General features: G+C 44.9%; 1 protein-coding gene across 1 annotated transcript in view; it reads right to left on the bottom strand.

Annotated features, from left to right (window-relative positions):
* The window catches only part of LOC144819000 (uncharacterized), a 752,739-nt gene that overhangs the window by 500,215 nt on the left and 225,753 nt on the right, over positions 1-26,771 (bottom strand). The window contains exon 9 of the mRNA XM_078676962.1: positions 7,575-7,771. Within this exon, the coding sequence (XP_078533088.1) occupies positions 7,575-7,771 (197 nt within the window). The remainder of the gene's footprint in view (positions 1-7,574; positions 7,772-26,771) is intronic.

The following is a 26,771-nucleotide window of genomic DNA, read 5'->3' as shown; positions in this document are numbered from 1 at the left end:
CCGCATTGAACCAGGTTCTAGATGGGGTGGCACGGCTTCTTTTGAGCAGGAGTTGGTTGTGTGAATGGTTTCTCTCGTGATATGGTTTCCTTGTTCCACCACGCTATTTCCTGATGCACTGTGTGTGTGACAACCACTAGATCTTCCCAACTCCCTGTTGCCTGTGACCATTGCTGCTATATCCATTCCTGGAATAGTTTCATGTGGAGTCGAATATTTGGGACCAGGTGTATGCATGACGTCATTATTCCCATTAGTTTGCTCACCGTCCTCACTGTCAGAACTTGCCCCTTGCGGTACAGACGTGTTTCCTTCAGTATTGCCAAAACCCTCTTTGTGCTGGGGAACACCTTGGCTTGTATGGTGTTGATCTCTGCCCCTAAGAATATGTTCACCTGTTCTGGTTCTATTGATGACTTTCCCCAATGGATTGAAAAACCCAGTTGGATTAGTGTTTGTATCACCTGCTGGATGTGTTGTTTGCACAGGCTGTAGGAGCTTGCTTTCATGAGCTGGTCGTCGAGGTAGGGGTATACATGTATTCCCTGTCTCATTTGGTGCACTGCTACTGCTGCTAGGCATTTTGTAAACACACTTGGCGCTGATTTGAGCCCAAAAGCGAGCACTGTGAACTGGTAGCAAGTCTTGCTGATTACAAGTCTTAGATAGCGTTTCAGTCCTTTGTTGATGGGGATGTCTAACGATGCGTCCTGTAAATCTATAGTTGCCATGTAATCCCCTTCCTGTACCTGGGGTATTACATCTTGCAGAGATGTAATTTTGAATCTTTGTGTCCTTATGAACTTGTTTAAGAACCGTAGGTCTAAGATAGGCCTCAATGTTTCGTCTACCTTTGGTACGACGAAGTAGTTGGAATAAACACCCTTGTTTCTTTCCTTGTACGGTACTATCTCTATTGCCTCCTTGTTGAGCAGTTCCTGTGCCTCTAGTACCAAGAGTGAAAGTTATTTTGCCGAGTGTGACTTGTTGCGTGGCTTTTGGTTTGGAGGTTGTTTTATTAGTTCTATACAGTATCCGTATTGGATGATGTTTAGTATCCATTTGTCCGTTGTTCCATTCTTGGATGAAGCTCCTGATTCCGCCTCCTACTGGTGTTATATGTTCGGGGAACTGCTTGTGTTGAGAAAACTATTCTTAGACTTTTTTTCCATTTTGGATGCCCCCCTTGAGGTGTTATCTGGGTGGGAGTCTGCCTTTTGGCGAAGTCACTTGAAGGTGGGTTGTTGCCCTCCTCTCCGTGCCTGTCCGTGTCCGTTCGAGCGGCCTCGAAAGGACTGACCCCGTGGCTGGTACTGCCAGTTCTGCTGCTGCTGTCCTTGTTGCTGGTGTCCCTGGCTATTTCCCTGATAACCTTATTGGAAGGTTTGGTGGGAGGTACGTGGTTGGTTGCATCCCCTACCATTTGACCTTCCTGAGGGTGTACCCCTTCTCATTCCTCTGAACTCCCATGGACCTTGCAGTTTTGTCGTCTTTCTTGAGTTGAGTTAACTTTTCATCAACTGGTGTTCCAAAAAGTTGTTCTCCATTGAAGGACGTGTTCAGGATGTTATTCTGTACCCCAGGTTTGAAGCCCGAAATCCTAAGCCAGGCGTGCCTTCTCTCTGTCACCCCGATCATCATCTGCCTGCTGGACGTCTCCGCTGCATCCAAGGCCGACTTTAAACATGTGTTCGCCATGTTTTCTCCCTCCTCTCCCAGGTGGGTTACCCTTTGCTGGTACTGTTCCGGTAGGTGCTTCAGTAGTTGCCCTACTTCCTCCCAGTGCTGGTTTGTTTGTCTGTTGATTAGGGTGATGGAGTTGGTGATGCGCCATTGGATTGCCGCACTCCGTTCTACCTTCCTCCCCATGAGGTCCATTCTCCTACTCTCCTTGTGAGGAGGTGGTCCTGCATTTGTGGGCACATTGGCTCTTTTCTTAGCTGTTGTAGTGATTATTGAATTGGCTGCCACTGATCCTTGAATGTATGCAAGGTCCTTTGAGGAGTGATTGTACTTCTTCTCTGTTCTTGGGGTTACAGATTTATATACAGCTGGCTCCCTGAAAGCCTCTCTGCCCTGGTTCAGCACACTAGGGAGCATGGGCAGGAATGGACTTCTTGTTTGTGTGGGTAAGAGAGTCTCCAGGAGAATGCAAGTCTTGGGTTTCGCCTCCTCCAATTTTACCCTATATTGCTGTGCAGCATTCTTGACCACCATATTGTAGATCGCTATATCGTCTGGTGGCTGTGAGAAGTTGGCCTGATATGTGATGTCCGCTATTCTAGTGGGCACCCTGTATCAGTCCAAACAACCCTTATGGTGATGGTTGTAAAGTCAACCTTATAGACCAGCTATCCTAGTGGTAGCATGGACAAAGCAGTCTTAGGCTAAGACTTCAGAGAGCATGTGAAGCCAATTGTTTTACCGATAATAACCCCTTGAATATCAAATGAAAGGACAGCACACAAGGTATATATGCAACATATATGTATTTATTTCTAACACAACCCCTCTGCACTCTTAATGAGGTCAGAGTTCGAGATACAGCACAAGTGACTTAATAAGCATACGTTAAGTTGCACAAATACAATTCTGCCCCAGGGGCCTCACGAACCATATACTAAACAAGTGGTATAAGTACCACTGCAGGAATAGTGAATAGGCCTAGGAAATCGGTGGGGCTACACTGAATAACCACAGGTTAGGAAGCAGGAGTCCCACAGGATGCGTGTGCAGTGTCTTAACACACACGCGTGTTCTCATAGACTTAGAATGGGAACGTACAAGTTAGAAACTAGTTGATTTCGGACAGTCCAGGTGGACTTCGAGGAAACCCAGTTAAAGTAGGACACTTGGATAGTTATTACCCACGGGAGCATCGGAGTACTTGAGTTACCTCACCCAGAGAAGCCGGGTGCATAGGTGAGAAGTTGTGACGGGTTTCGTCGTCGATTCCTATGGAGAGCTGCAAGAAGATGCTGCAGGCGACCAGGAGGAAGATGTCCGGATGGATCCAAGGGCGGATCGGAGAAGTGAAGAACCTGAAAGGAGAGGGGACAGAGTCTGGGTCACTAGCCAGTGACCAGGATGGAACCAGGACGGAACCAGATGATGTCTAGCTGCGATCAGTGAAGAAATACAGCTTGTCTCTGCAGCCACGTGGACCAGGAGGCGTCAAGGACGACCAGGAGCTGGATACGGATCGTCCCACGAAGGCTCTCGCTGTTGGCGTTATCGGCTTCCGGATCGGAGTCAACAAGCCTTGGCAAAGGCAACCCACGCAGGATACAAAGATGGCTTCTGGTACAGACCAGCAAGGTCTGTGGAGCTTCCCTTTTGCAGGAAAGCAGGAGCAAGCACAGAGCAACCAGGCAAGCAGCGTTGTTTCAAAACGGAGTCTTCAAGATGGCCACTAGCCAACGGGCCAGCAACCGCGAAGACACGTCGAGAGGAAACGCAAATGCAGGGCCCACGCGGCACTCGTGGAGTGTGGAGGGCTGAGCTTCGGTGCACTTACGACTCGGTGTCGGGGCTTCTCAATCCCCAATGCACAACTTCGAGGACGCCTCAGAAGCTGCACAGTTTAGCAAAGAGCAGAATAACCAGGGTTCCGGTCCCACGTCTCTCGTGTCCGCCACGGGTCTCAGCTTTGCTGGAGGTGTGGGTTGGGGTCGTAGATGTCTGGAAGTCCAGTCCTGTGAAGCAGGGTCGTCGGGATCCTTCAGGAGCGGCGACAAAGCAAACCGGCAATTCACTAGTTGGTGCCTGTTTGCACAGGGTGGTCACTCCTTGACCACAAGGGAGATTCTTCAGTTTTCTAGTTGCAGTAGAATGTCAAAGGTCCACAGTTCCGTGTCAGAGTTTCAGTTCAGGAAAATCTAAAGTCTCTAGACTCAGCTCCTAGCTTTATACAAATTAAAGGGGCTGGATTACCTGCTAGGTCCCTCCTATGGGTGGGACCAGGGAAGAGGGTGGTTACACCCCTTTCCCTTTGTCCAGTTTCGCGCCAGAGCTGGGGCTGGAGTGCCCCAGCAACTGGTTTCAACTGGACTATGCATGGAGCACCTTGTGTGCCCCAGGCAGTGTCTCATTCCTTTCAACCCACCCTGCCCCAGTACACTATAGCCTGTATGGGGAGGTGCTAGCACCTCCCAAGGCAGGAAACCTATTGTCCAGGCCTCCTTCGCTGGAAGGGCTCCCAGCTGCAGGAGGTCAGACTTGTGTCTGTGGCAGCAGCATCCATTTTGTGATGCTGAGGCTCTGTTTAACTTTAACCGGGTAAAGCTACAACTACATGTCTTCTCCCTCTAGAAGGGTGGAATGCTACCCCAGTCCCCAGAATTGGCGAGGGGTAGTATTCCAAAGCATATGACACCTTACACGGCATGTTTTGATAAAGCCAAACCAAAGTTAGCAATAACCGCGAGGATTATAATGCACCTAAGAGTATATGGTATGGCTATATCATAGAACAGCTATAAGGACATGGTTTCGAAAGCTGCAGATAGGCTCAGCTCATGCTAGAGCACCATCTCACATAAAACCAAGCACTCAGCCTCCAGGATTGTTAAGGCCTGCAATAGGAGTGACTTATAGGTATATATGTGTCTATATATAAGGGTAGGTATAGGGATACTATACCTAAGCAAGGGGTGATTACACGACCTTGCCCCAGCTGAGTGATCAGCCAGTTGTGTCAATTTGGATGGCCAGCCAGGGGTGGCATAATTCATGCTGCAGCCCCTGGTAGGCCTTGGATGCACCTATGCCCTGGGTACCTATGGTACACTATACAGGGGCTCACTAAGGTGACCCAATACCCAATTGGATATGTACCTAAAGTACATGGTATGAATTTAGAGAGAGAGCAGCTGGGCTGTGGGTCTGATCAGCAGGCCCACAGCCCCACTAGAGTCGAAACACCAGTGGATCAGAGCAAAAAGTGGGGGTGAACATAGGAAGCAGACCCTACTCTCCTACAGTGGCGAAGGCCATAAAGGGTATGTGTCTATTTCTTCTTCGGCATTTCGGCATCGAGGTCATGCCACTCTAAGTCTTGCACCTCCGAGGACGTCGAGTACGGGTAGGTTAGCTGTACCTCCTTGCGCCATTTTTGGCGGTTCAGAGTCCTCGAAGCCCCTTTCGACCTCGGACGCGGGCTCCGGCGGGATGGTGTACTGACTCATCTTGTAATCGAAGTCTTTCTTCCACTGCAGGATGCTCGCCATTTCAGACTCGAGCCTCCTTTTCTTCCTTTCCATCTCGGCAGCCTGTTAGGAGTCGAGGGTTTGAGCGCTTCGCTTTTGTCAACGTTGTTGTCGAAGCAGTTGTCGACCCTTTCTTTCTCGGCATCGAGGAGTCCTTTTCGGGGGCTTCCTTCGATGAATCCGCCGGGCTCTTTGTCCTTGGGTACAGTTGCTTTTGTCAAGAGTTTCAACTGCACTGTTCCCTTCGATGACTTTGTCTCACTCTTTCGAGTGTCGGTTGAGTGTTTGGGGGTCGTCGACTCTCTTACCTCCTTCGACGTTTTCTTATGGACTTCGACGACTGTGCAGTCCTCTGTTCCTTCGGTGATGTTATCCTCCTCTCCACTGGAGAGGCTCAAGTCTCGGTAGCTATGGTGGTGGCTTCTGTTGTGGTTCGCCCTTTTCTGCCTCTCTCTTACTCGGAGGGTCTTGGGTGTGAACGCCGAGCATGCGTTGCAGTCCTCGCTGTTGTGGTTGAGCGGCAGGCAGGGGTTGCAGACTGGATGCTGGTCCTTCTGGGCGTATTTGTGGTGGCAATTGGTGCAAAACTTGAATCGGGTTTTGTCCATTCCTGCACTCAGGGAGCCCCCTGTGTGCACATTCTCATTGAGAAAGTCGGGTTCTCTTGAAATTTTCTTCTCCTTAGGAGTCCCGGCTACCTGACCTGTAGTCGGGTGCGATGATAACCTTTGATTTTCGCGATTTTTCCTGTTTTCCGTTGATTCCTCTTCCAAAACTCTGGAACTCCTCGACAACGATCCAGACCCAACAGAGGAAAAAAGAATGTGAAGATGGCGACCAAAGGTGGGAGCTTCCGGAGGAAGCGCGTCGACGTCACGAAGGACACTAAATGGTGGTATGTCGACACCCACTTGGGTCACGAAAAAAAAAAAAAAGAGAAGAAAGACTCCAGAAGGATTCACGCTGCAAAACTGCAGGTCATGTAGAAGTTACACACTTTTCAGTCTATGAAAGCAGGTCAGTGAGGTGTGATTTTAATGTTGGAATCTCGATAGATGGTGGTGGACCTTATACACATGTTGGAACTGATCTGAAGAGGTTCCACTAGATGAGGGTAGCTAAACTCCTTGTGCAACCACTAACCCCAACAAAATAACGGGCATAGTGAGGCTTTAGTCCTGAAAACCACAGTGGGAGAGAAGGGTGTGCAAATTCTTGGTGTAATATAACACTAGCACAAAACCCTCAAAGAGAAGCAGTCTTAATACCAAGGTACAATGCCTAGCTGGATGTCTTGACTGACGGGGAGTAGGATTGGGTCAGTGTGGTACCCGAGCATGATAAGCAAGTGAAGCTTTGGTCTCTGAGGCGCTTTTGGTAAACACTTGTTTCACAGACTTTAACAGCTTGGTGAGAGAAAGCACTAGGTATTGGATGAAAGATTGCACTTTAATTTGGTGCTTCTATCAATCTAGTGGTTATACGCATGAGCAGATGATGGCCACTGAAGTTGACCCCTGCGTGGGGGGGGAGCAATGTTGGATGTGGTGACCCACTTTCTCAATAACTGAAGATGTAGTCAGTAAACCCCTAGGCTTTAAAGTCCACATGCCCCTCTCTCGCCTCTTCTCACACATGAAATCAGATGTCTTCTATGCTATGATGGATCACTTCCCCTGCATGATTGGCAAGGGGTTCTCCAGAGTTCTCACTGCGATGACTGCGCACTAAGTTTAGGCCTGCACCAGCTTGTGCTTCCCACACAAGACATGCAGAAGTAATGCAAGGTGTTTCTGAAAAATGTTTGTGCCATTTCACTCATGGCTTGGGCCAAACGTCTTTCAGTATGTTCTGCAAATGCCAAAGGAGAAGTCAGAAGAAACCTTAAAGAATCCAAATAAATGCTATATGAAATGCCCAAGGGTAGAGGAGCAAAAGAGGATCAAGTTCAAGGCTACATAGAATGGTGGACCATGGAGAACTGGAGAGGATGAGCACCTGTACAAGGAACATGACATGACTACATTGATATAAACACTTATGAATGGTACCAGTAACCCAAAGCTCTGTGAGAAGCAGATGCCTGTTGTACCACCAGATGGTACAGTATTCACAGTGGGAATGGGAGAAAGCCTGGATATAAAGCTAAATGAAAATATCCTCGTCCTTCTGCTTACCAGACAACTATTTACACACACTGTTTTAAAACCAAATTTTACTTCGTTTTTCCAGACTAACGCTGTATTTGAACAGCCTCAGTAAGGGTCTATTTACACCACATGATGGTTTATAAGCAAAATATACACCAATGTAAAATACATTTTGGCAAATTTTGACAAAGTTACCTGACTTGCAGCGATTACTGACCTGGAATTTCAGTAATGGAGACATTTGAAAAGTCACACGTTACGTCAGGTAAGAGGTAACGCTGGGGGTCACCGATCTCATAAACCAACTGCTCAGCTGCTGTGCCGAAAGAGACAAGTCCTCCAGTGTTGGGTGGCTTACATAAAATAAACTGTCCATTGGAGGCGCATTCCACAATTGGAAATCCAATATTATGCCTAAAAATACAAATACAAGTTGTGCCTCGGTGAAGAAATATTCTTAAATAAATATAGTAAGCCTGTGAAACTAAATTATCCAACCATCCATCCTCTCCCCACATTCAAGTACTGTAATTTGCTAGGGAAGTAAAAGTCATGTGTCGCTGAAACTCAAGTCACTCTCAACCACAGAAAAGAAAAACAGACTTGTATAAGGCCGCCCACTACTTTCAAGTCTTAGTTACATTAGAAGCAGTTGCCTCCCACCTTGCAGTAGGCAGAGCTGGTCCATGATAGGAGTTTATGTTCCATTATTGAGGTTGTGGCAGTCACTGATGGAAGCTTCAGTTGGTGGAAAAATCTCTGGGATGAGTCTCCACCACTTAACATCAGAGTGAAGAGTTTACCGTCAGCAACTAAAGGGAATTATGTTGTCTGTATTCAGAGGTCAAACATCACTCATGATCAGTCCACCTCCTGCTTTTGTAATCTTGAAAAGTGTGTATACATGACAACTATGGTTCTCTATACTGCTCTTCGTGTGGGCAAAGGAGAAGCATGTGACAGAAAAACCCTCATCAGGGGAACCACAAAGCCTTCCACTGCTAGCATAGATATTTCTGTCCCATGCTGCTGTTGAAAATGTTCAGGCACCAGAGTCTGGACCATCATGTTGTGGTGGGTAGCTCCCACTACTTTCTAGCCACCATTCATGAAGATATCAGTCAAGCACAGTGCCGGACATCAGCCTAGGTAATGTTTATCTCTGAAGTGCATACTGTCTGGAGTGCAACTGAGCTGTAGACATCATTCCACATGTAGTGAGCATGAAAAAAATGTCAGGAGCTTTACCTGTGTCAAAGGGATGTATGCACCAGTCCTCACACAGGCAAAGACATACTCACATCTCTCCCAATTCTCCTTTTTGGCTGAGACAGCCTGGCAGAGAGAGCAGATACTTAGGTAAAAGCAGTCAATAATTACAGTTAACGCCTGTTCCTGCACCTGCGCTGTTCCCGTTTATCCAAGGGCAGTGCTGAGAGCAGAGCCACAGGCATCTGATGGAAATGTGGGAGGTGGTGAAGGACGCTCAGTGTGCTGTCATTTGTGGGTGCATGTCTGAGTGTATGGGTATGTATCGGAGTTGTGTGAGAGGGTATTTATTATAGTTGCCCTGACATATTGGTGCACAATCTTGACATATTGTTGACATTATTGTCAGTTATGGTGATGTTAATAAATGAGGAATGTGAGGAGCATAAACAGGACCAGCATGTGAAGGGTTATGTGAAGGGTTGCAAACCATAATGTTTGCTAGAGCCACTCACACAAGAAAAACTTTTTCTGTATTAGGGAATATCTAATTTGTCTGTGGATGGAACACCCGGCAAGTGTAACCCACTGCTATTAAGAATAGGCCTGAACTATGCCACAATTGGAGACTCAGTCTTCAAAAATTGGAGGCGGCACGTCATCGGGGCACCAATTCAGGTTACAGAAAACTTTTATCAACATCTAGATATCTCCTCACTGGTGTGCTCTGCTAGAACTGTGGTAGCCCAAGGTAAGGCATGCAGAGGAATTGCAGTCTCTCCCTATCTGGCAACGGTGATGGGCTGCCTATACACTACTCCCTTAATTCAGTCCTTGAATCAGTGTAAGTCGGTGTGATGACAGTGTGATGTCTTTTGTGTTGGCCTCACCAGCAAAAAAAAAAAACAACAAAAAAACATATGGTTATCCCTAGTATAACGATGTATGTCATTACATCAGAGTTAATTACACTTGAAAAGCATATCATGGTCACTAGACAGAGAGTACCTATAGATCACAATTTCAATAAAATTTTTATTATATATATATATATATATATATATATATATATACATATACATTACCTACTGGCGGTCGCCAGTAGGTAGTTATAGTTAGGACCATGGTTCCATACGGAAAGCATTATTTTACTTGCCTATATCTTTGGCGGCGTTAGACAAATCTTTACAAAATTTTCCACAAAAAAGTGTGCCAGCAATTCTTCTTGTGCATGGAAAGTTTCTGGGTGGTCTGTCAAGTGAAGACCGAGAAACATGGGGGGTGGGGGGTGGGTGGATTTCCCATGTTAATTCCCATAGTCTTTAGACGCCTGCAGCTCGAACCACTGGCTGAAATTACACCAAATTTGGCAGAGAAATAGATTTTGTCAGCTCATTCACGTTTTTTGTCATTTTGTGTAAATCCATTCTGTAGTTGTCGAGAAGTTAATGGAAATCCAAATTTGTAAACCTACGACCTCGAAGCCTTCACGAATAATGATGAGCTCGTGCAGAGTTCTAAGGAGCTCTGATTGGCAGCCAACACTACAACCAGGAAGTCTTGGCAGCCATTTTGGGACTCTGCTTCAGACGAGTCCCAAAAACAACATCCCAGAAAAAAAGAAAAAGGGGCAGGGTACGAATACCCTAACCCCCTAGCCTTGGTCCTGGGGTCCCAGAGGGGCCCCGCAGCGGCAAAAAAACATGTACAAGAATTTTTATGTGAAAACATGAAAATTTGCAGCAAACATTTAAAAAAGAAACAAACGCAGTCCACAGCACTTGTATTCAAAGAAAACCCCCGGGGCCATGCAGCGCTGTATGAAAAAATTTAATGAGGCGCACAGGTCCCCTCCAAGGGCTTATTTATGCTCCGGGAACCAAAAATATGGTGGGGGGGGGGCGCATGGACCCTTCCAGCCTCCAGGAACCAACACTTCCCATGCAGTTAAAAAAGAGAGGGCCGCGTGCCCCCCCAGAGCCAAATAGCCATATATGGCCCAGGGGACTGCCATCCCACAAGGCTGGCTTCCGCTTTGTCCTGGGGAGCCCACCCCAGAGACATAGCGGTTTGCTTTCGCTCCCGCTATGCAAAAGCAAACACTCTGCTTGCTTCCAAACTGTTCCTACTTGCTGGAAGTGGAGTTTTCATCAGGCATAGAGATGAAATGCACTGGAGCTGCTATCCTGCACAGTGGGTGCACTGGGTGGGCTCCAGAACACACAGGAGACATGGCTGGGCCCTGCAAGATGGGGTTTCTGGGGCCGAAATTGGCATGGTCCCCTCCCTTTCTAATAATTGGGCAGGCCTCCACTGCCTTTTGCCAGGATGATGAACAGCTTACCAAAATGTCCCCTACTGCGTTTCCTGCAGATTTAGTAACGTGTTCTTTATGCCGAGGAATATGAGGACATCTCCACCAAACCAACCAAGAAGCACTTACTTCATATAGCTAAGTGAAAGCACCCTTGTTGGGTGGAGATTTACCTCTTTGTAGGGTCACTGTCCTCTCTATAGGAGGATTGACGTTATCACAGATTTCTGGATAAAGACGCAGAAGGAACATTCACATTGCCGAAATGCACTCTTGTTGGATAAAGGGGCAGGTGCGGTTCCATTGTGGCCCAGTCACTCACGCAGCACAGACACTTAGACAACCACTCAGGCACTAAAACACCCATTGACAGACCCACTCAGACACTCACACACCCCTCACAGACCCACTCACACACCCCTCACAGACCCACTCACACACCCCTCAAAGGCCCACTCACACACCCACTAACAGAGCTACTCAGACCCTCTCACAACCGCTCACAGACCCATTCAGACACTCAGGCATGCACTCAGACACTATCACACCCACTCACAAACCCACTCATGCACCCACTTACAGAACCACTCATACTCTCTCACATCCACTCAGACTCACGTACTGACACATAGACCCACTCAGAGACTCACACACCCACTCACAGACCCACTTACCCACTCACAGACCCACTTGGAGACTTGCACACCCACTCCCAGACCCATGAAGGGCAAAAGCAAGAAACAGAGTAAAGTGATGGAAAAAAAGAACGTTTAAATGCATCTATGTAAAACAGATCTGCATTTATTTTCGTGCCCAAGTTCTACGCCAGCACTAATTTCTTGATATGACATGGAAATTGTGGTGCACTTTTAGTCACGACGCTTCTCAATGATTGCGGTTTTATTATAATAGCGTACATGGCGTTCACTTCCTAAAACGCATCAGTTGTATCTGCACAATTCTGTGAATGAGAATACAATTTTAGTATTACCAGACATCACATCTTTATAGGATAAGATGCCATTACACCTTTAAGGTGTGCGCTATCTCATCCTATAAAAACGAACAGAAGGTCCAAGTGGAGTGGTCATGTGTTTTTACATAGGGTCCACTGTAGTTTTCCCTACGTTAGCCTAATTATGCACGACACAGGCCGCTTTAGCTTTGCACACGTTACTACATAAATATGTTTGCTTTTGTGCTACATCATATTTTCAAACAGAACCTGTAGTTGTTTTCTAATTCTGTTCTTTGCTGATAGTCTGAACAGCAGACAAGGTCAAACAACAATATCCCTTGTTATTTTGTTCTGGTCAGGCACTCACACCTGAACACAACACTGAAATGCAGCTGTTGTTTATGAACCTATGAACCTTGTCATATGTGTAGCAAGGTAACACACATAGAGAGACAAATATTTACTGAGAGAAGATCACAGCTGTATCTGAGATGTAGAACGTTTATCTGAGTATGATAAGGTTTGGGGACCGCTACCAATCCCAGAGATCTTTGCTGTATAAAAAGTTTGCTTCTATAGAAAGGGAGGGGGGGGTTTCGCTATTCTGTCTTACAATATGGCAGGGCTTTTCATAATATATGATTTATTGACAATGCTGAAGGTATTTTTGCTAGGCAATTGTTTTCCGATTGTGGCACATATACTGCATTTCAGAGAACGATTATTTAAATAAACATTTAAAACTTCCTTTGTGTGTCTTTCATATCTTATTGTGGACAAGTATGAATGTGTGAGCAAAAGGGAGTGTCCTGTCACAGCGATCCCGGAGAGAGTCGGGAGTGTTGTGTTCTGGGGTGTCAATTCACTTGTTCCTCTGGTTACGAGTAGGAGGGCAAGTGGGACACTATAGCTAGTCAGACTCGGGCTCATGGTACTGAGGTGGTATGGTGACTCAGCCCCTAACTACTGATGTTCTATGGTCCCAAGCATAGTTCTGTTCCTGAGCAGAATCCCTGCAACAGAGTAGGGCGAGAGACTGGAGGATGCAGGAACTGATGGTTCAGGCATCTGTAATGGAATAAATGTCGAGTGACCAATATTTTTTTGTATCATTTTTACAAGCAACAGGATTAAGAAGATACTTTGTTGGAATATCATTCCACCACAGACAAAAATGATTCCTTAATACGTCTGAAGGTCCTATGCTCTTTGAAAACAAAATCTCTGAAGAGCTGTTTCAAAATGAGGACTGAATTAGATCTTTTTTTTTTCCAGATATCTTGATTCTCCAGATTTGGCAGCCCATTAACATTATGCAAATGATCTACTGGGCTAAACCATGTTTGAAATAGCGACTTCAACATGCTGGGATTTAGCACGGTTAACCGGAATGGGGGAGCCACCCATCAGCAAGTTTAATTAGCTTCAATTTAAATCTTTCTCTAAAAAACAGAAAAGAATGTAAAAAAATACATATAATAAAAAACATCTACAAAAATGAAGGTCGTAGATATTAATAGACCCTAGCTTCTATTTTTTTTATTATTGATGTGCAAAGTGAAAATATGAGGGAGTACAGGTAGTGGCATCTTGCCGCAGCCTTAAATAATCAACAATGGGGCATATATTCCTACAGTTCGAATGAATCAATGCATGGAGGAAACCAATATTATACTTACTACAGTGTTTACACCCACCGAAGAAGGGATGGGGTGGAATAATTTTCAAACAGAAGGTCAGGATAATCTGATTTGTGGTATCATGAAGGAAAGGTTCCCCATTTGCCCCTTGCTTTTATTAAATCAGTAATGCAAGAGGTGATCTTCAGGAACTTGCTCAATAACATTGTTAAAGGGAGGAGTTAGGTAAAGTACAAACTAGGGATAAGAAAGCAGCACAGATGAGGGAAAAAGAAGCAAAAGGAATAGTGGTCTGGTGGGAACTTACTCAAAGCAAAAAGTCTCTAGCGTGTGTGTTGAGTGGATTTGATTGTAAAGAACTGGAGCAGGTGGCAGGACATCGTATGCTTATCACACTACTTGAAAACATGGGTACAGTGGGTTTTGGATACTTTAATGCTCACTGTCCAGCATGCAGATGCGAACAAAAAAAGACAGCTTTTGAGCCGAATGGGAAATGGCTACAGGCCAGAATTATCTTTAAGAAGGCGCTACATATGATAAACAGCATGTGAAATTAACACATTATGTGTATTATATGGGGTTCTAGGTAATGCTGACAGTTTTGGACTGACTCCTCTGGTTCATAGGATACCAGTGTAGTGCTTTATGGAAGGGATCAATGTAATGAGAGTGCCAATGGTCCCTGATGATTCTAGCCGAGAATTTCTGTACAAGAATCGATTTATGAACATGTTTTGGGGTATGGTGAAATACAGAAAACCGTAGTAGTTAAATTCAAAGCTGTAGCAGGGATCCGAGCTTCAAAGGGATGAACATGAATTTTTGTGGGTGGAAAAAGAATGCTATTGATTCAAAATAATTTCATGGAGACTCAGTGAAAGGGGGTTAGTGGCATCGACAACTATTTGATACTATTATATAGGTCTGTGAACAGACCAAACTGGTAGAAATTACACACAGTTTATCTCTAAAGATACGTTTGAAATCAATGACGAACTTAACATATTGTCCAAAAGGTCTGTTTTCACTGATAGAAATAAATTCTCTGAGGTACTGCAAGTGGTTCTCATGAGAAGCTGGTATTAACAGAGCTTATTTCTAATTATTAAATTTTACAGCAGACTAGCAAACAAACAACCGTTCATATGCACTTCAAGATTCTGAAATTGTTAATTTTGTATCGAAGTACTGCTTTGCCCTTTCTCAAGTACTTGTCTTTGGCAATGATGAAATGTTTTTCAACTACTCTGAATGTGGTAGTATTTCATTATGCTATAAAGCTGCGAGGGAGGAGATTCTGCAATCAATAAACAATGGAATGCTGTGTTGGAAAAAGCAGAATTCGTACAGTCAGCATTCAATTTTTTTTTCAAAAGAGGGTTTCCCTAAGGACAGAAAACCGGAGAAAACAATGTTCTGCAACTTGAATCGTTCTGTCCACGTGACTATCGATATATATATATATATATATATATATATATATATATATATATATATATATATATATAAAATCTGTTTTTATTGAATTGTTCCAAGTGTACATGAGCTATGCAGTTATTCAAGCTATTGCATTGCTTAGTTGCTTGTTACATAGAAGTTTTGGCGAATGTCTGGACATCATGCATACATTTAACAGTTTTATCTTTGGTTTGCCATGAAATTTTCAGTCACAGCATGCAACGCTCATCATCATCTACATTTGGTAAACTACCACATAGAATATTAGATAACGTGGCTTTCTCTGTGCCGTATGCTACTTTTAGTGCATGTTTTTAGAGCGTATCAGCAGCTGAATTTGGGGGCGGTGTGTAGTTGTTATGGATGAGAGTAAGTGCAGCCAGTATCATGTCCCAGCTAGTGTCGAGAGGGACCTTGCGGATACCTAGAGTATCCTCTCGAAGGAGTGCAACGCTTTCCACTTTAGCCCAAGTAAGCATCTAGCATCTCCACATTATTATGCGATGGGGGCCAGGAGCTTTCCACCTTTTGGTGATTAGTCTTTTCGCCACTGCCATCCCCAAGTCTAGGAACCTGGAGGTGACGTTGTTGATACGGTTTCTCCAGTAAAGGTGTAGAATGTATGTGTACCATTTGGGCGAGAGGGCTCGATCCATGCATTGCGACACATTGTCTGCCAATGCGTTCCAGTAGTCAAGTAGGGCAAGACATCCCCAAAGCATATGTAGTAGGTCTGCATCAGCGAGTGAGCATCTGGGGCATGCAGCATTTAGGCGCTTGAAGTATTGGTTGATCTTGGTGGGTGTGAGAAATGCTCTGTGTGTGATGTAGAATTGAATTTGGCGTACGCGTGCATTCCTGGGAATTTGTGTTGGACTTGTCAATACCAAGAACCATTCTGAGTTTGAGATTTGGCAGCGTATGTCATCTTCCCAGTGCTGTTGGAGTGGCAATAAGTTGGCTGCTGTGTGGTGCCTTAGCAAGGCAATGAGCCATTTGGGTAGATGTCACCCCAACTCATAATATGCACGTATTGTATGGTAAGATTTGTTACTGGTTCAGTAGGTAAATCGCCCCATTTGACGGAGAGCATGGCTAGGAGGGAGCGGTGGAGTAGAAACTGACCAGGGGGTATTTCATCCTCCTCTACTAGCGTTGTGTATAGGTTCCATTCACCTTCACAATACAGGTCTCATATCTTAAATCCCTGCTTCTCGCCAGCTCTGCAATTCCGCAGCTGTGGTGATTGTGGTACCTCCAGGTATCCCCTTCAGTGGCAAGGCTGGTGTGTACGGAGTGACTGCGTGGGTGATACATAGTGCTCTGCTGCAGCATCTGTGCGCCACGCTGAGCAGGAGATAATCTGGAGGTTTGGTTTTTTGCGCAGGGATGGAATAGTCCGGCCAGTTCTGGGAAGGACAGGGGCAGCTGTATGGTTGCTTTGTCTTCTCTGTGGAGGTCTGCTAACCATCTGGCCACCCACTGCATTTGTGTAGCCAGGTAGTGTTGCTCTAGGTTCAGGACCGCTAGGCCTCCATGAACTGTGGGCAGGTAGACCTTGTATATTGGTACGTCGTGTCTTGAATTTCCCCATTTAAAGTCTTTGATCAATTTTTCCAGCGGGTGGAAGAAAGAAGGGGGGACATAACGGGAGATGTGTAAAGAAATATAGAAATTGGGGCAAGATCACTATTTTTGTGAGAGTTACTCTTCCCATCAATGCGCATGCTCCAGAATACCATCTGGGAGCAGACCGTGGTCAGAGCTCTGCCGAGGTTGTCATCTAATATATCCGCTGGATTTTTGTATATGTGAATTCCGTTATAGCGGAATGTGTCCGCACACCATCGGACCTGTACCCCGTTGAGCACATAGCTGGGTTCTCCACATTGCTCACTGAAGGAGTATAGGCAGGACATAGAGACATTCACCCTCAGCCACAATATTGAAGCAAACCTTTCCAATGTGAGAGCCAGTTTTTGGGGAATTTAATGGATGTCTTTTATATACAACAGGAGATTGTCTGCATATAGAGATGTTGCATGTGTGCCATCCCCTAGTGCAACGCCGTCTCTCATCTCTGATCAGATTGCCTCTGCCATTGGCTCAATAGCTAAGGAGAATAGCAGTGGGGAGCAGGGGCATCCCTGTCTAGTCCCCCTCCTCACATTTACCGGCTCCGATATGTAGGGGCCTATTTTAACTCGCACCGTTGGAGCGCTGTATAGTAATTTTACCATGCTTAGGAAGGTGTCCCCTAGGCTGTATCTCTCCAACATGGCGAATAGAAACCCCCACTCCAAGGAGTCAAAAGCTTTCTCAAGATCTAGTATCAGACAGCCTGCACGTGGCCAACGAGTTTTTGAGTATGTTGTGACTCAGAAAAATCGCCTCAGGTTTAGTGAGGTGATCCTGGAGGGTACAAACCCAATCTGGTTTGTGCGTACCAGAGTGGGTACCACTTGTGTGAGCCTATCAGCTAATAACTTCGCTAGTATCTTATAATCGACATTGAGAAGAGGCAGCAGCATGTGGGATCCCAATTCTGTGGGATCTTTGGGTTTGGGCAGGGTCACCAGATTCGCCTCTCTCATGGACAGGGTGAGTCGTTGCTCACTCAGGGCCGTTGTGTATAACGCGTGTAGGTGCGGATTGAGAGTGGTAGCATACGACTTATAATATTCCGCTGGGAATTTATATAGGTCAGGGATTTTCCTGTTCGCTAACGCCATTATCGCACTTCGAATTTCCTCTGGTGTTATGTGCTCATTTAGTAATTCCCTTTGCTCCAACGTTTCTTCTGATAGGTGCACATAATCTAAAAATGTAGCAAGTTGCCTCTCTTTGTGAGATGATGCAGACTGGTACAATGAAGTGTAATAGCGTGTCACTGATGCATGTATTTCGTGTTGTGTATACACAACTGTTCTAATTGACTTGTGTCTTTCATTTCCCTGGCTGTGACTTCCCTGTTGCTCAGCTAGTGTGAGTGGTAGAATGCCTGATGACATCATGGAATGTTTGGTGCCTGGCTTGTGTGTGAAGTGGCAGTTGATGGCAGACAGGCTGAACTGCAGGGAGGCTGCTCCTGGTGGGCTTTACTTTATATCTACTTATCTGCTTCTAATGAACTTAACCTGGAACTAAGCTTTAATAAATCCAACCTATTTTATACACCTGGCTCCAAGGACTTTTTTAATTTCCACATAAGGGGACGATTTAAAGAACCTACGAGTGAAGAAAGGAAACTGTGTTTAAGGAACTACTGCAACTAAGGAATTTACTATACACTTTTGGAACTACTGAAAGTTTAAGGAAAGGTAACACCTTGGTCAACCCCACTAGTGTCCTTTGTCTTCTGGACAGCCTGCACCCCAATGCGTTTGACCTTTTACAGCTGGTCTTCGTGCAGTTACTGTGGATCCTGCTGTTAATATACTGCATGGAAAGAAACAGACTTCATGGAGTTCAATCGTTTTATTCAATGTCAGAGCCACATTGGATGTTAAAAGTAGCGCTTACTTGTGAGGAACAAGAAGTGCGGAAGAAGTGTGTATCACCGTACTCCATCTACATAGGCTGGTGGGGCGTTCTGGCAAGCAATACAGAGGAGGAGTGTTTTTTTCTTTCCAGTGAGCACTTTGTGGGTTTATGCTTGTGGAAATGTTTTGAGGGGTCCCAGTGACAAGACACATGTTTTATGAGACTCTTAGTGGCTTCTACACGCTCCTAATATTGCTCTACTGATAATTTACACCAGAACCTCCTGTGTTTGCGGTTTATAATCATGCCAGCTGCTACGTGAGTCGTTTTGTGTACTATTTTGCATACTTTGGATGGATGCAACACTTCTTCAATAACGTGTTGATAGTATGGTCTATGACCTTGCCGACTGGAGAGCGAAAATACTCAGGTTTCCTGTGTCCACGGTGAGGCAAGTTTGGCCCATGGTTTTGTTTAGGAACTTGAGCGCTGGTCGGGTGTGTGGTCCGTTGTGAGTGCGCACAGCCTTTTTAATTCAAATTGCCAGCACGAGCAACCTTACCTGTTGCTGTCCACGCGTTACTCCTTGTGACGAAGCACCCTCGATGACTTTATGCTTCACACGGCTACTGTGCGACGTCCTGCTGCTTGGACGTGCCGTAAGCCAGCCGGCTTGGCGTTGATTATGAGCTGGGAGTTATCACCCACGAGCCCTAAGGGATAATTTACCTTTCGGGCAATTCCTGCGAGTCCGCAGGAATTGCACTGATAAGACTGACTTCAATCATGAAGCTAATATCCTACAACACAAATTACAGGATAGGGGGTACCCGACACGGCTGTTACGGGACTCTCGCAAACGAGCTGGTAACAATCACAGAGAGGCACTTTTGGAGTCTAGTCCAAGAGAAGCTGATGATGTGATCACTTGCGTGACTTGTTTCACTAAACATTCAAGCCACATCAAGAAAATTATTAACAGCAATTGGCACATTTTGAACTCAAGCGATCTCGACATCCCACCGCCTCGTTTTGCCTTTAAACGCACGGCTAATCTGAAAGACTCCCTCATACACACACGCCCCAAAAAACAAAACAGTACAAGTCAAACCACACTATGGGGCAATCCGCCAGTGACAGGACACTTCCCGTGTGGTGGATGCGTTGTTTGCTCTCAAACACGCACCATCAAGGAGATCACACTCACAGAGACTTTCAAGTGGCAATTGCGTAAACATACGAATTGTAACAGCACCAAGTGCATTTATCTCATTACTTGCCCCTGTAATAAACATTATTTAGGGATGACCATGAGATCGGTCAAACTCCGTATCATGGAACACAAGAGTAACATCAGATGTCTGAAAACCCACACCAGGCTCTATGAGCACTACACCCAACATGGTCATCAGGCAGACAACATAAGATGGGTAGTCTTGGAGTCCCATCCCCATATTTCACAACAAGCCCTGTTCAGAATTGAACAAAGATGGGTACATCGTCTCCGCCTAGATATTGTTGGGTTGAATGATTGTGTGCCATGGTCGCTAGTGTCACGGTAATACCTTGCTATGTGCCCAGCTTCAGATACCCCTACCGTGCCAACTGTACCTCCTGCTGACATCCTGACCAACAAATGACACACAGGATGTCATACATAACTCTCTAAACTGTAATTAATCATTCTTACCCATCTCTACCACCGTACATGAGCGTATTCTGATTGTACTAGTTGTACATTAAATAAACCACCTCTATTTAGCGGACCATATACTATCTCTTTTGACCCCTAATATGGCCGCCACACAGTACTGTCATTATCCGATTGCGCAGTCTAGTGGCCGATTAGATTCACATTGTGGTGTATGCGCAAATTATCTAATCTTACCCATGAGTCACTTTTTGCGCAGTTGTACCTTCCTTGACATGATGTGTACCTCACTCACGGTACTACGTAACATCCATCACACGGATACTCCTTCTCCGTATTCGCCGCCATTACTTGGCCGAATATGACAGATTTTTGCCCAAACTACTCCCACTTGGTTTAATCGGACCATTCACGCACTTTTTCACCTCCAATATGGCCGCTAACCAGTACCATCACCTTCCCTCCCGCACTGTTTCAGTGGTCGAAAAACTTCACACTGCGACGCATGCGTGTACTCCTGCTGAGGCCCCGCCCCCACGCGGACTCGGCGAGATGCGGGCTACTAATACCGCTCTTGAATCCAGGGCGTTGACCAGCTGCTCTGTCCTGACCAGACGGTGGGGGTAGGTGTTAGCGGCTCCGACCGCACGCTATCCGGGTAAGTGGCTCGACTGTCTGACTCAGGGCGTTCTGCCCTTCTTGACCGTAGGTGGTATTGCGCATGCTTTGGGAGTGTTACCTACACGCCCATGTTTACCTTATGCCTCCAACCTACACACGAGCATGGCTTGGTCACCGGTGGCCTCGATGGTGGTGTGGCCCATCGTTGCAGTGATTTCTGACCTTTTGCGCCCGTTGGGCTTGCGGGGTCGCTTTTCGCTGTTTCATGGTCCGCGCGCCAATCTGGACCGCCGGGGTGCCTCACCAGCTCCACTGATCGGTTCAGGCTCCAGGAGATAAACCAATGGCCGTTCGGGTGTATTTCCTCCGCATGAGCCCTTTCCTCCTCACGAGTCTTAACACCCATGATGCTAATTTCATTATGGGTTAACATAGTTGACGGTGTGTCTTCAACACTGTCTTGCTCCCCTCCCAGGTTCCTGACCTTTACGTGCAGGTCCCACTGGAGCAGACTGCGGGGCATCTCACGATCTCCCTTAGGGTAAGATCTTTTACATTGTGCCCCCCTTACTATGAATTTTAGTGTTCCTTAGCCTCTCACTATTAAACTTCTCTGTGCGTGACATATGACTGTGCGCCCCACTAAGTAGACACAGCTTAATGTCAACGCAACCATTCTTCTAACCAATTGGTTTGCCCTTTTTTTAAACACGAGTATGTCTGTTCTATGTGTGTCGTGTGAGTTTGACAGACAAACAGATAAACTTTCACGATGTTCTGTTATGTTTTATCTCTCCAGGTCACTCATACTGAGCAGGATTTCCTTGCCTGCCCCTTTATGACCTCATGGCATAAGGTTGTATGACTAAAGATTTTTAAACCTTTACACCATTTACATTATTTTTCACTGTGTAGTACGTCCCACTTGGGTCCTGATGAAATGCCGCTTAGGCATGAAACATGTTGACCACACCAGGGGGTTGTAGATATCTTGCCCAACATTACCAGTAGCAACTATCTCCCCTCCCACCTTTTTTACCAAGGGCGCCAGCCACTCCAATAAATTTCATTGTGGACTGACCCACCTTTTTTAATTTCACCCCACCTCTTACGACTACACCCCTTTCTTCCCCGCACACCCGCATGCACCATATGGCAGGGATTAAAGATCTCCGTTAAAGAGCCCCCTTGAGGGTGCCCGCTGAACATTGCAGCGCCAGTTCAGCGAGGAGCAAACCCATATGATGAAGCATGACATCTAGCTTGCTAGGTGTGTGAGGGTTTTAGTCCCAACAAGGGGATTCCCCCTTCTTTGGCTTTTCTTTCTTTCTCTCTGTACACACTACATATCGACATACTCTACCTCCTCCTTACCCCGTCTGGGGAACTTTGTACATTACATTGTGGTTGATTATGAGCTGCCATGTTTCGATTGGAATGTATTTCAGCTTTTTTGCAGTCTCCAGCATTGGATTGTGACAACCACGTTGTTCGCTTAATAAAGATTCATTCAGGATCGATTGCTACAGTCTACCTTTCAACTCCTGTTATGCCTTTGTTGTGATTTACACTGCATTTGGGACCGGTTTCTTGGTAATGTAGAGCGTCATGCAAACATTTAACTACTGTTTTCAGTTCTTTGTACCAGCGTTTTAAGGCTCGTGGAAAACTGTGGGCAGTGCGAGGGCCTTACTTAAGCTATCGCTTTTTATGACTTTCATTGTTGATGGAGTTCGGCCAGAACACACTGAAGAGTCTCTAGTGCTTTCTCTTTCCTACTTCGCATAGGATGCTGCAGCCGCCTGGAATTTTGAGTAGTGACCTCGGGTGAGAGATCGCTCACCGGAGTGATAGACTTTCTTTTTGTTTTGTTTTTATTTGCTAAAATACTGTTTTGTGGGGGAAGTGTGTACCCATTTAAGTTGATATTTTGGGGTATTACGTGAGGTTGTGGGGGTTGTTAGGGCCCCAGTGCATTTTGTGGTGGTTATAACATGTGCTTGGTTTGGTTTGAAGGGAGATTTTCTCCCTATTACGTGGAAGTTGTGGGAGCTGTGTGCCCCAGTTCAATTTTGAGAGGTTTTGGGAGCTAAGTGCCCCAGTTCTGTTCCTAGGGTAATGAGTACCCTTTGTGGTGAGGTTGTGGGAGCAAAGTGCCCCAGTTAAATTTTAGGAGGTGTTGGAAGCTAAGTGCCCCAGTTATAGGTCATAGGGAGGTGTGCTTCCCTACCCTTTACGTGGAAGTTGTGGGTGCTCTGTGCCCCAGTTCAATTTTAAGAGGTGTAGTGTAGTTCCTATTTTCCCAATAGGCTCTGCGCATTGGAATAATATCTTCAATAGTATAGACGTAGGACTGTGGTTAACTAGGTCTTCTACTGACGATATTAGACTTAAAGTTATGTGTGCCAGCTAGCTCAGAGTTCACTAGAAACGTTCTCGAATAGGCAAGGAGGAGTTTAACCTCCCTGGATAGACAAGAAGGGATTTAGTTTCTGACAACCATAGAACATGACAACTTTGCTCCCCCTAATCAAGAGTATATCTCTAGAGTCGTGTGAAAACAAAAGACAACTTATTTTACTCAGTCAGTACGTGCATTCTTAGTTTCACCAGATTGTAGAGAAAAGGAAGAGACGGGCGTGTTCAATAAAAAGGTGTTATTTATTGATCAGTCTCTTTTCTCGTACAAGAGAAATGAATCGCTATTATTGCAATACTTATAGTTAAGTACAGTGCATACAGTAAAAGCAGAATTATAAAATAATACTGTAAAAGCATTGATATGGTTTCTTAGCCATATGATACTTTAAAATGGATAAAATAGATACATAAATATATACATTGACTAATCGTACTCAACTGGTGCTTCTAACTACGCCTACCCCGGTGTACCTGACCTAAGCCTAATACGTGGGCGGGAGTAGGTAAGTAGCAGTTTAAGTTAAGTTTGCTTTGCCAAGGGTCTGACAATAAGGATGTCATAAGAACTGGTCGTTCTTACATTCTTTACTGGAGTTCTTGGCTAAATCAAAACAATAGCTGCGGGGGATTTCCCAGGTTGCTGGAGGTTTGATTTGTTTTGAGAACTCGGTATGCTTTCTAGGGGGGCTGGAGGGATAGTGCTTGCCTAATGTGATAGCATGCGCTATGACCTAATCAGAAAACGTGTTTCTGTGCCGTTGTATGGCTACTAGTGATTTATTAACCGGACAAGGGTCAGAAACAGGAATATCGATACAGTTCCCATAATAAATACATTACACCCACTCCACGGAATCTATGTCCATATTTACTAACCTAAGCATAGTAAACATAACTTAATAGTGTAAGTGTACACAAAACCACCCCAAAATACATTAATTTGTACCTAAAAAATGGTTTTGCGCAACACAGGTAACGTTTTCTAGAGTTTACCTAAAAATAGAAGTTTTCTGTTCTCTAAGAATAGTTTTACTTTAAGCAGAAGATAAGTGCCCAAAAAAAAAAAGTAAATATTTTGGTTTTGGAAAAAAAGATCTACTTTTCTTGCAAAAAACTTGAAAAAATTCTTAGTGGCTTTGTTATCAAAGTTTGAAGGCCAAATTCAGAGTTCAGGGAACGCTGTGTGCACGTTGCTTAAAGTCATTCCTTTTTTTCTGGTGAAAACATCATATCATTAAGATGTTCGAAAAAACAGTCAACAGCTTCTGGTGAGAGTTCGACTAGGTTGGAAAATGACGCTACCATGCAGTCATGAGCATGATTGCTTTCAGTGATGGTTTGATCAGCATAGCTGACAGAAGGTCGTACCTGATCGATGCTGCTTTCATCTTGTACTTCACTACCCTTCAATCGTAGTGGTGAAGTCTCCACGAATGCCGTCATCAGGATAGGTAGCCGCTGGGGACAGCACAATGCATGAGCCTTAACTGGACTCAACAAAGTCTCTGCATCCAATGGCACTTCTGATTGTAGTGTGAGACAGGTGTCCAACACGCATTCTTCGCCGCATAGCATGCACCTTAATACAGGCATAACACAATTCTGCCACAAGGGTCTGAATGAAAGAAACCAGGTCATATTTAAATCTCGTAGCCGTGCTAATCCAAGGACTTTAGTTATGCGGTCCCGGTAGCGGACAGCTAGGATTGTTTCTTCCATTGTTGTTGGAGTCATGTCTGTGACACGGTTTGCCATAGAGAAGCAAAAGTAGCAAAAATAGGACGCCTGCTACTAGTCCCAACAGGAGAGGAAGTCCGCCAAAGATGGAATGGATGAAGTTAGGAAAAATACCCAGGATTGCTTTGAATGGTGTTAAAGCTCCTGAAAAAACTGTCTTAAATTCACTAGCGATACCGGTTGTATCAGAAATATTTAAGATTTCGTTTAGTATTTCTGCGAAGTGTAGGGGGCTATTTGTTGATAACCGTGAATGAATCTCTGCCGTTGTCCTTGCAACTTGGAGATCATACGTTTCTTTTGATGACGTCAACTGGGTTGGCGTCTGTAGGAGCACAGTCTTCATTCTGATTAAAGTATCAATTCGAATCGAAGAGATTTTTAAACTGGGCCATAACCTTGCCTCCCTGTCTGGAGCATCATTCGGGAACAATACTTTTTCACAGCACATGACCCTGGTAGTCACGCTTACGAGATAAGGTTTTCCTGGCAGCAGGCTGCAACATCTGTGATCTACAATTAGAATGTAACTCCCGTTCGAAAGTCTTCTGAAGAATGGTTCTATTTGGGTTGCAGGTGTGCCTAACTGGTGACATGAAAGGTTATTTGAAGTCCCTTCACAGGCCCCATTCAAACTTATACCCTGACACAGAAGTATACCACTTAGTGATTTTGCACAATTATTGCCACTAAGAAATACATTCTGTCCTTTATTGCTGACACATGTGTGTGTATAGGGCAAGTTCCATGTTGACTTAATATATCCTTTACCCAACCTTTCATACTGGCCTGCCTGTATATATTTTTGGCAGTATTGAAACTGGAAAGTTGTTATCGGAATATTTATTATCCCATGTATTATCCATTCAATGACAGGTCGTTCTGACATTGTCAATGGTAATCTCTCAAGTTTTTCAATGCTCAGAATTGTATAGTCAGCACCCTTCTGTGCCAAACTGATTTGTTTATCAGTAAGGTTAAAGATATTAAATAGTGACGTTGTGTTGATTAAACGCCAAGGCACATAGCCTGAACGCAGATTTTGTAACGTCCAGCCAAGCTGTACAATAGAACGTAATTGAGACTGACCGTGTTGTAACATCAGTAAGTCTTGCTCTATTATATCGATTGCTGAAGACACAATACTGTCCAGTGAATATATTCTGGAAGACAGTGTCATTAACCCATTGTCCACAACAGAAAGTGATTCTTCCAAATGAATACGGTCAATTTCCCGTATTTTTTCTGCTGTCTCAATTTGAGTTTCTTTCCAAGCTTCGTTATAAGCTGCATATATAGAGGCCGCTATGAAACGTTTTTGACGCTGTTTGCGTGGTCCCGTAATGAAATCACGCAAGTCAGCACCTTCTTTAAGTAAAGTTAGGTGTTGCTTAATTTCTGCCAGTGTGGATGTATGTAGCCATTGAAGGCAGAGTTTTCCCACACTGTAAGTAGTTACAATCCCTGGATGTTGTCTCTGGGAGTATCTAGGGTCTGGCCTGGTCAATGTGAACCCCTGTATTTTGTTCAGGAATCTGTCTTGACAGTTATTTGTGTCTGTGGGCCAGATCAACCATTGTTTCCAATCAGGATGTGTTCTGTTTTGGTTTAAAATATGGGTTACGTCTATCTCAACATCCGTAGTGCTATTACTGTCCGTTGTTGGCTTTGGAATAGACGGTTTATTTAAGTCTTTGATTTTGGCTAGGCCAAGACAGGTAGTCTGTTGAATCGTGTCATTCAAAAATATAATTTGTTCTGGGATCATGCAGGCTCTAAATAATGATTCTATACCTTGCACTTGCCAATCTTTCGTGCCCCAGATAGTTTTCGTTTCAATATTATTGTTCCAGAAATCAAAACCAAATGTATTCATTTTTTCAAAAAATGAGTCTGAATATATAAATTTTGTGTTTGTA

Source organism: Lissotriton helveticus, chromosome 2_1 (genome assembly GCF_964261635.1).
Source record: "Lissotriton helveticus chromosome 2_1, aLisHel1.1, whole genome shotgun sequence".
NCBI lineage: Eukaryota > Metazoa > Chordata > Amphibia > Caudata > Salamandridae > Lissotriton > Lissotriton helveticus.
This window is presented reverse-complemented; position numbering and strand designations above follow the sequence as displayed.